Below are 10,632 nucleotides of genomic sequence, written 5' to 3' on the forward strand. Positions count from 1 at the left end.
GGCTAGCCTTTGAAAATTTACTTGTGATGGCTTATCCCAAATTGCACCAAGACAAACAATAAACAAAACCTCAAGTTAAAAGAAAATATAATGATGTATTTACCCTGTGCAAGAAGTGTTACATTTACGTTTTAATAATCATGCACTCTTTTTGCAAATGGGGTCCCGGCTTGCTTACAGAAGTGTACAAAATGCCAAAAAATTATATACCACTTGCACAGGCTTTCTTGCATGTAACATCAGGGTCATCACGGCCAAAAGTCAAGGCTTTTCTCAAGACCTTTCAGTCAACTGTGATTTGTAAATATATCAGGGAGTATAAAACAACAAAAAAAGAATATTTAAAAGAGATAGAATTGTTGCATTAAATTTATTTATGATTTCAGACTATAAATATTGTTATTGTCATGTGTTCAGTTTGAAATAAAAGTAGAACAATCTGAGAGTGTCATAAATTCTATACATTTGAGGTGTAATAGGCTATGGTTAAATAATGGTGTAAAAGTAATTTGGACTTAAGTGTAGGTATTGTGTGATTTTATGGTCCAGAAAGATGCTTCGAGTTTTTAGATCAATCAAAAATGTAGTAGAAGTCTTGCATTTTACATAAAAGGACCAAAAAAAATATTGACTTAGTAGATGCTTTGATTAGCTAGGATTGCCAGCATGCAGAAGGAGCTGCAACAGTTTACATTGCAGCACAGATACATGACAAAATTCTTACTGAATGGACATTGGGTAATTGTGAAGAAGAGCTCCCCAAAAAACCTGTCGGCCGACAGTTGACCGACAGGTTACCGACAGTCTACCGACAGCAAACCGACAGGTTACCGGCAGGTTAAGAAAAAAGAAAAATTGTGGTAAAAATCAGCAGTTAACGTGACATAACATTCCGTACTGGTGATGGGGAGCTCTTCTTCACAATTACCGGACATTGTCGTGGGCAGTGTTTCCACCTTGATCAAAATTTCCTTGTTCATTTCTATGATGGACATCGTTAGTGGGAATTTATAGACTAGAATCACCCCTGGATAATTTCATTTGAGGGACCTAGTGGTTTCACTTATAATAAACCCTACTTATTCCAAAAACTGTATGCGGCCCAATCATTTTGTGTTTTGAGATGTGAATAATAATTATGAAGTGATATCAAAAATCTTTCCTCAAAGTCTTACACATTCGGAAATCGATGCTTCTGACTGTATTACACAAAAGTTATCAAATAAAATCATTTTGCTTAACACGACTGTGTAATACAGTTGAAAGCGTATAACTATTCCAATTTTTTTTCAGTCTAATTACTGGTATGTAGAATGGGATTATTGCATGTGTATGAGTGTGTTGGATTGAGGGATGTTAAATTTTGGGCGACTAGAAAACACTGACCCCCAGTCCATGGACTTCTCTCGATGGACTACCCAAAATGAAATGGACTACCCCAAAAATACTATTTCAAGTGAGTACTATTGGTCGTAAGCAGCGTCACAATTAGTGCTAAGCCTAAACATCCATTTTAAACAGCGTTGGTCAACAGTACTTAAGTCTAAGCACCCATTTTAAAAAGGTTATTTTTCAATAATTGTGATGGCCGATTACTTCATGTAAGTGAAGTGAAACTGGTGCAACAGTTGTCCTCCCTTGAAATAGTATTTTTGGCATAGTCCGTATGGGTAGGCCACCGGGGTAGTCCATGGACCGGGCGTCAGTGCTTTGGGGTCACCCTTAAATTTCTGTGTTTTTAAAATGTGATAAGCCATTTAGAAATGTTTCAGCCAATGGAAGTCTTGCAGTCCAAGGTTTGACTAAACGAAAATACAACTTTTGTCCTATTTGTGTTTACAAGCATTTGGCAAGTACGGGACTCGGTTGTTCAAAAGGTGGATATCACTATCCAAAAGATAAACACTAGCAAAAACAATTGAGTTATCCAGTGGATTGCACTATCCACCCTTTGAACAACTGGGGACAGGTCTTTTATCTTTCCAGTGAATAAACCGTTTGATATATGGACAACAGAGGTTCATTCTTGTATGATTTTCCATTCCCCACACCCAGAATCTGTGGGAGACCCTGCTTTGTATCTTGTCATCTGTCACCATAATAATGATAATAACTTGTGGTTATGGTTTAGGATTTATATACCACACATATCAAGTATCACAGTGGCTTACGATTTTTTCTCTAGGGTGAGATTGGATGTCTGTGGAGAGGAGCATTGCATGATGACCCTAATAATGGCTGTGGAGGAGACAAGTAATTGTGCCTCTGGGTTCCACTATCGGTCATACTTGATCACACACACCCACCCACCTGACCCATGCAGGTTTGTGGGTAAATAAATATTAAAATCTTAGTAGCTGAGCACAAGGACTCTAATAATTGAGGAGATCATACAACATTAAAACAAATCAAAATGTTGGTTTTTGGCCTGATTTCAAGCCGAAAAGGACTAAGGTACGAGTCTGTAAATCATGGGATTAACGACTATTGATCCACATAGTTAGAAAGAAGAGATTAACAAAATCCCCAAGTTTTGTGTTAATCTGGCAAGTTTTGACTGAGATACAGCCATTTATGAATGTCAAAATTACAAAGAAATGTTTGGTCATCCGTGCACAGCAATGGCCATAAAATAATTTCTTTTTTGTTTCTTTGTAAATTTTTTTGACGTTTTAAATTATAAGTGGCTGTATCTCGCTTAATATTGGGTTTATTAACACCAAACTGGGGGATTTTGTAAAGCTTGCGTGTGCACTTGCTGACTGTGTGGATCAATAGTTGCTAATTCCATAATTTATAGACTTGTAACTTGTCCCCCTCAGCTTGAAATCAGGCAACAAACTCAATCCACTTGTGACATGGAGTCAGGGACCATAGTGGTGTAATTGTTACTCCAAACGTGACAAATACTCCCTGGTAATCCAAGGTTGATACACCCAAGATTACTAAGTTTTCTAAGAGGCTGGCTTGCTTGATAATTTGCATGGAAAAATGTTAAAAAGGGAGATATAAGGCCGTTAGTGTGATTCAAATGTTGCTGTATTCACATTTCCTGAATAGGTTTGTCTATTTGACAGATTAATTTACATGACATAAATTATTACCTTAGTGAATAAAATATTTTTATAAGCAAAATATCAAAACATTGATGCAATAAGATTGAAGACACTACAGGGAACAGGTGTCTTTGAAATCTATTCTAATCTCTCACGTTTAAGCTATTAATTTTCTCCCTTTAATTTCGTTCAATCATGTTCAATTTTCATAACCCGACTAGTACTTCCAAATTTTTCTTTTATCAGCCCAAGAAAATGTCATAGATTGTGAACATTCTGGTATCAAAACCCATTGCAAATGGATGTTCCCTGTCAAATCCACACAGGTTTTATCAAGAGAAAAATTTCAATAGTTTGGTCCTTGCACACAACTCTTCCTTTTTCTGTTTTCAAATGACAGTGTAATTACTTTGTTTGCTTATACCTTTCTGTCACAGTTGCTTTAAATTAACTCAATGCTATAGTTTCAAAAATTAACCTTTAGAGAAACTATTGAAAGCCTAATTGAAGGCTAAAATTTTAAAGAAATACTTCATTAAATTTTAGCAAACTGAGCTAATTTTGGAGCAACTCTGATTTCTGTGACATGTTTCCACCCTTCTTCAAATAAATTCTTATCATTAAAGCTCAGCTGTACATTAAAATCTTACACATGTGCTATGTAGAAAATAAGTTTCACAGTCCTCAGTTTTTTAAAAAAGAAATTATTCATTTTCATGTCTATTTACATTTTTCCTACAAGGATACTACTCCACAACAGAAAAATCAATGTCTTTCATGAAAGATCAATGTTCAAAATATTAAGTTACTTCAATGAATGGTATGCATGTTATGGGTGTTTTGAAAATGAAGACCTTAAGAGCCCTGAACACAAATTGAGTTGTGTTTGGCGGTATATTTACAGCAAACCTTGCGTATGAAAACATAAAAATACAACTTTTAGCAATTCTGGAGAGCAAAACAAAATCATCATTCATGGTTCAACAGAACCCTCAATAACAAAAAATATTTAGATAAATTTTAATCCAAACCTTGTGTGATGGCTTCCCTTCTGTTTATTAAAGCATAATAATATTACTTTTTAAGTTCCTGTTTTAAGGAGTTTTAGATCATCCTGATAAAAGCATCCCTCACATAAAGTTGACAACAGATTAATGCATAGAATAGCAGCTAGACGGGTACTGCTATTATCAAATATTGCCATTCTCAAAGTGATGCAAACATTGACCATGTTGATTTAAAATTTTAAAATCCCTTGATTACCAGTCTTTTCTACCCAGAATTGGAAGCACAGTCAAAACAAGTTTGTCTGAGTTCGCCAAGACGTTGTGTACTTCTGACATAGTCTGGTTTATCGTGCTTTCTCCATTAATCTCAAGAATCTCATCACCAGGATTAAGGAGTCCAGCCATGAATTTTGATGCAGAACAGTCCATGATACGACTGACAAAAACTCCTCCTTTGTACTGCTTGTATCCTTTTTGAATAAAAAACCCAAACAAGCCACCTGGGCTCCTCTGAAGTTCCAAAACATAAGCACCTCCAAGATCTTCACGCATCGCAACGATTTTTCCTAAGCTTTGTCCCCCTGTTGGTCGGCTGACAGCAGTTTGAGAGTCAAACCATTTCTTGGTCGATTCATTTACATGCAAGGAACTTTTTTTGGCTTTTTTGCTGAAAATCTTGCTCCTCCTTTTTCCCTTATTGGTTGTCAGCCTTGGCTTCTCACTGATTGGCACATCATTGACAATGTACAAACCAGATCGCCGACCAAATTTCCTCTTCTTTTTCTTCTTCTTTTCATCAAAACCACCTTGCAAAGAATCACGGAAAGATAAACCATCATTTCCAAAGCTACTGTTCCTTGGAAGCTCTGGCATGCTTCTCCATTTATGATTAACCATCACATCTCTTGGATCCGTCTCAGTAATTGGTTTGAGCTGATATGTGCTGAAATATCTTTCCCGGGCTGACATGTGGGGACGCAAGATAAATTCACTTTGTACACTATAAATAGTTTCAGCATCAGAATCAGGTTCATCTTGACTTCCACCACAACTACTGCTGTCTGAAAAAATACTTCTCCGATATATGCTGGATCCTGTAAAAATTAACAAAAAAAGTTGCATTATAGTTTTATCCAACCAAACATACAAACATTACACTACAGCAGAAAAATAATAGTTTCAATCACTTCTCAATCCGTTTTTCCAAGTTCCAATTCGTCACCCATGCATAACCTTCTAATAACCATGAAAACAGTTCTTTTTTTACTCAATAACAATATGTTGGAATCACATAAAAAATCGTGTTTTCAGTGGGGTTTAAAACTTACACGGTTTGAAAAGTGGCATAAAAGTTGTCCAGGTACAAGAGAAACATCACCTTTTTCTCAGTTAAAAACTTGAAATGAAGCAAAATGCAAACCATATATAAAAAGAACAATAAAAATTGTCTGGGGTTTTTACCCATCTGATATTTTTGAAGGAAAAATAAGTATTTTAATGACTTTGAATTTTTTTTTTCGCATTTTGCATATATACTTAACATAATTTCTGTTCAATATTTTTTAGGAATTTTCTGAAATGAAATATAATAATTCACTTCCTTTTCCCATTCTTCAAACCACTTTTGTTCCACTTATCAACATTAAATAACATTATATTTTCATTCAAATTTAATAACTTTTCCTTCTTGCAGCCTTCAAAATTTCGCATAATTCCCTAAAAAATAAATACACTGCGCCGAACGAAGTATTTTAAGCCCCTGCTATTAGTGAAATATTTACAATAATTCACAGCTTGCGTCAGCGGAAGATAATATTTTGCCAAAAATATACTTCAGTCCCAAAGGGCTCCGGCCTTTAAAAGAAAATTAAAACTGTTTTTCGATGACTGGAACGTAAATGTATATCGAAAGAAAATTGCGTTTCTTTTCGTCTTTTGCTGACATTAGGGCCTTTTTAATTTTGTTTTAAAAACACCTGTCTAGGTAAATTACAAATGTTCCGAAGAATTACAAGAATTTATGCGGAAAGAAGTAAATTATGCTCTTCAGCCAATGACTTCCCACTATTTGAGTTGTGATGTCATTATCGAATAAACTCGAGCAGTGCTTTTAATCGGCACTTTTCACTCCACGATTCACTTTCGAAAATCGACATTTGCGCGATCGAGGAGTTTCACAGTACCCGAGAAAATACAAACAAATCAAGTCCAATCTTGGCGGCAGTTCTCCGCTATTTTTAAGTCAATTTAAGTATTTTTAGATAGCTTTCTAACAAAATCAAAACATCACTACTGCGTCATTCGTACGGAAGATAGCCAGATTTAAATAAAGCCGGAAGAAAACTACAAAAGCCAAAAAATGATCGTTTAAAAAAATGAACCCATACTTGTAAGAAAAGCGTCATTACAACATCGTGCTAAAACGGAGAAAGTGTTGACTTTGCTCCAGACACAAGCTTACACTCACATCTGCCTGAGAATCCTATAATTCTGTGGAAATATTGCAGAATTTGGAAGCTATTAAAATTCTTAAAAAATCCTTTTATTGCACTTCCTGGAGGGAAACCGCCCCCGAATGAAGACTTTTGTCGATGATACTTCGTAATCACGTTGAATGTTTCAAATATCGCAGCGGATAAAATCTGAGGAAACTTTGATTAATTATGACGAGGAAACTTTTTCGCTGCTTCCTTTCAGTCCGCGAAAGCCAAAATATTATTTTCCACAACGTATAAACTATCGTAGGTTTGAACGTGAAAAAAACTCTTGCCAAATTAAGTATTTCCAACATCTGTTTGAAAATAAAACCAAACCTTTTGCGTTAACAAGCATAACCCGCAACTAAACTAACTTTAAAAACCACAATACTAGTATATGGTTCCCTAAACTATTATTTACCCACTGCCGATCACTTGCTGCCAAAGACATGCAGTCAAGCGTGTAATAATTTTCGAGCTTGTTTTAGCACGTGCGAGGACATCAGGAACTGAATTGTGATTAACTCATTGGATCCGGATGAAACATTCGCTGTTACATTCTTCCATAAAATCTTGCATTTTTGGCCATCGAAAAATCAAAGCTTTGGTAAATTGAGCAATGTCTGAAAAAAAAAAGCGAAGATGGTGTAAAATCTCAAAACACTCACCCCTTCGAATATTGGCACTCAACACTGATCCACTTCGATTTTGTCTTGCCTGGCAATAAGATGCAGATTCGGGTATGTCGAGGCTGTCAGCTTTGATCTCTTGATTTCTATAAGCTACAGATTTTAGAATTCCTCGCCGATCTTCTCTCTGCCTCGTTGTGTCAAAATTGATCCCTTGATAATCAAGGGAATTTCTCCTTGGAGACGACAACGCTGTCATACTCTTGGATTTCAAAGGAAGGCAATGCTTTTCGCTTAACCCAAGATCTAAGCATCTTTCTGTTTCAGCAGGTCGCCAGTGTGGCGTATGAGAGCGATCAGTCGAAATCCCACTGTCCTTGTCTGATTCTACACTTTCCCCGGGATATAGAAATTGTTTACTATGCCCAAAAGTCGGAGGTGTAGGTTCCCGAGAGGTCTTCGAATGCAGGGACTCTCGATCATGGTCGATTTCATCGAACGCACTGTCGCAGCTATCCTCAAGATAATGAAGTTTCATGGCTGCTGAGAGAGGCGGCGGTTTTCTTCTTGATATAGTGACAGCAGCACGAGAGTCTTCACCACTTATTTCCACTTGTAAAGTATCTGTTTTCGCTGTTTGTATTTCTTTTCGCTCCACTGATTTCAGTTCAGGCGACTCCGGGCGATCAAAACTCACAGACTGCCTGCTCAACCTGGACGATAAAACCGAAGGGGTTCTAGATTTTTTAAAAATTTCTGGGTACTTGAGCTCCAATTCTTTAAAGCGGTTCCGTGCTCGTTGTATGATTTCTTTTTGGGCAAAGAGATCTTCTTCGAACATAACGCTTTTTCGATTCATGCTCCTCGACGAAGAAAGGTCAACCATGCTCCTAGAAAATCCATTCCTGTGGTTACGAACAGATGACAAGAAAGGATCAATATGTCTCTGCGGAGAGTAAATGTTTGCAACGTTGTCTTTGGCATCGTCGAAACTCGGAGCACCTGACATTCGGCTTTGATTTTTGTTCAACCGGGTTGAAGGGCTTGCGTCTTTTAACAGACTATCCAATCTATATATTTCCTCGTTCGTCGACATTTTTAGCATATTCAGATCTTCAATGTGGTACCCGCTCCGAAAAAGAGGCTGAAAATATTCTACACAACCATAATCATCTGCGATTCCTGCGAAACGACGACTGATATTTGAGACAAGAAATTCGTTAAAAGAATTTGTTTGATTTTCTTGACGTCATTTTCAAGTTCTCGACGAGTACCCATTCAAAACCAACCAATCGAATTTCATTTCCGATTATGTTAATATTCTCATTCCTAAAAATAGTTCCTATGTTCTGTTCCAAGACGACGGTCAAGACACAATAGCAAACGCGAGGGTCTTGCCATAAAACTGTCATTATCTTGCTTAACTCCCACAAGTTCAATATCACCTGCATTCATTCAAGTCTAAAGCTTAACGCTTCAGTGCACTTTTTCTAATTTATGCAAAGACCCTTTTCAAAGTGTTAAATTGCAGTTACGATATAAAATTGGTGAGATGTGCTGCACAGCTAAGATATTTTGCCATATTTTCTTTTCAGTTTTGGATCCTATAAAACACGAAGTAAATTAAATAAAAAATATATTTCAATAGATAGATGGAATGCTGTAAAATTCGACACGGTCGGCCAAATCATACTAATGACCTCAATTGTTGTTGAGACTCCCAACCTTCGCGGATAAACATAAAGGTTATAGCCAAATAACCAAATCACCACTGTTAGGTCCTGTTACTTCGCACGAATGTGATCGAAGCACTGCTCGATACATGTGACAATGACATACCCAGAATCTAGGGAGTCATTTTAGTATTTGGTGATTTCAGCAGTTAATTTGTGGATTGAGGTTTTTTTTTTTTTTTTACATCCGGTCTACGGCTTTCAGGCAACATACTTATTATGTCATATGGTTTGTTAAAGAAAGTCACCGAAAACAGGAATTTTCAATTCGATGCCTGAAATAAGAACTTTCCAGTTTGTGTCGATTTCTTTACATGTAAATGAATGCAGTTTTACGGTCTAGCAGTTTTTAAGAACCTCCTCAGCGACTTGTTCGCAGCACACTCTTGGGTCCGTTTAATGAAATAAATTGCTTATATCGGATACCGCTTTACTTTGATCTTCATGTTTATTTTTTGGCTTATAAGACTTATGTTATAAATCATGCTAAGGTGGTGTCTTCCTTCAGTACTTGTCACGCTGTTTTCGCAGAAAAAACGGTGAATGGTCGTCTCATTCAATAGGAGATAAATGATTCTCCAGGACAAAGTCCAGGGCGCATTGGACATTTCTTCTCGCCCCTGCCACAGTTATTATTAACGAATTATGTTAACGAAATGTTGAAACGGTTTATAAAACACTTGTGGGGTCGAAAATATAACTTTTTTATTTAAAATCCATGTTGACTACAGGATGATTTCATTTCAGGTTTTGTCTGATTTTTTTTTTTTTTCAAAATGTCAAGATCAGGAAGGCGAAACAGAAAACAGGGATGCTATTGGGTCTTATTTCAAATCCCATTTTTTTGTGGAATACCCAAGTTCGAATTATTGGTATTTTTCCCCATTCAGGACCCTCTCGCAAGCTATAAAACCAGCTTAATAATATATTAATTGAGAGAGGCCGGACTACTAGGGTGATAGTTTCAGCAAGGTTATGAACAAGAGAGTTTTTTTTAAGTATGTAAGTTTAAAAATGTGTACGTATTTTCATGTATACAAAAACTTAGAGTTACTCGATGGTTTTCACGCTTTACGCCATTGCCGCAAACTTGGTGGACGAATTATCTGTGTCTCCGTAGACATTGGTTAAGCCTGGTTTCCATATTATCGCCCCGATCGACTCAGTCGTTTCAAATAATGTTCAGAGGCGATCGGGACGATGCAAGCACTACCCAGGCGATCGCTGACGACCCGGGTGACTGAGACTACCTCGATCACTTGGATAGAACTCTTTCGACCCGAATGATCGAGGTCGTCTCAGTCGCCCTGGTCGTCAGGGTAGTGTTTCCAGCAAATCGTCCCGATCGCCTCTGAACTTATTTGAAACGACTGGGGCGAACCGGAAGATCATATGGAAACCGGGCTTTACAAACCATCTACCTGCACAAAATAAATATATTATGTTTAAATTCAGAACAATTTCAAATCCAAGTCGAAATAAAGTTATATGTTATTTTGTCGATAGTGACGCGCAAATAATCGGAAAAAATCCTGCTCCTCCTAAAAGGACGCGCAACCACCGAGCGCTAGAAAGGACGCTCGTGGCAACTGTCATGTAGCAAACTACAGGTTCATATCATATTAAAATTTCTTCCGGTGCAGCCTTGTTTGTTTTATGCTAGGAGCCAGCTAAACCTGTAAGCTGATAAAGAGAGAGAGTCCTCTATTAGCATTTCTACACTTGTTTTG

At 37.0% G+C, this 10,632-nt stretch overlaps 1 protein-coding gene across 1 annotated transcript; it reads right to left on the minus strand.

Moving 5' to 3' along the window:
• Positions 1–3,021: 3,021 nt before the first annotated feature.
• On the minus strand, positions 3,022–8,399 carry LOC138029854 (uncharacterized). The gene is made up of 2 exons (XM_068877668.1): positions 7,209–8,399; positions 3,022–5,157 (listed from the first exon to the last, which is right to left on the minus strand). Exons 1-2 carry the CDS (start codon positions 8,272–8,274, stop codon positions 4,316–4,318), a joined length of 1,908 nt encoding a protein of 635 aa, XP_068733769.1. The 5' UTR covers positions 8,275–8,399; the 3' UTR covers positions 3,022–4,315.
• Between the last annotated feature and the right edge of the window lie 2,233 nt (positions 8,400–10,632).

Source organism: Montipora capricornis, chromosome 2 (genome assembly GCF_036669925.1).
Source record: "Montipora capricornis isolate CH-2021 chromosome 2, ASM3666992v2, whole genome shotgun sequence".
Classification (NCBI taxonomy): domain Eukaryota; kingdom Metazoa; phylum Cnidaria; class Anthozoa; order Scleractinia; family Acroporidae; genus Montipora; species Montipora capricornis.

Bases quoted from the DNA above. Each gene is read 5' to 3' on its own strand.
- LOC138029854 (XM_068877668.1), bottom strand. From the start codon at position 8,274: ATGCTAAAAATGTCGACGAACGAGGAAATATATAGATTGGATAGTCTG. The intron at 5,158-7,208 runs GTGAGTGTTTTG...TAATTTTTACAG, and splicing joins GAGTGCCAATATTCGAAGGG to GATCCAGCATATATCGGAGA.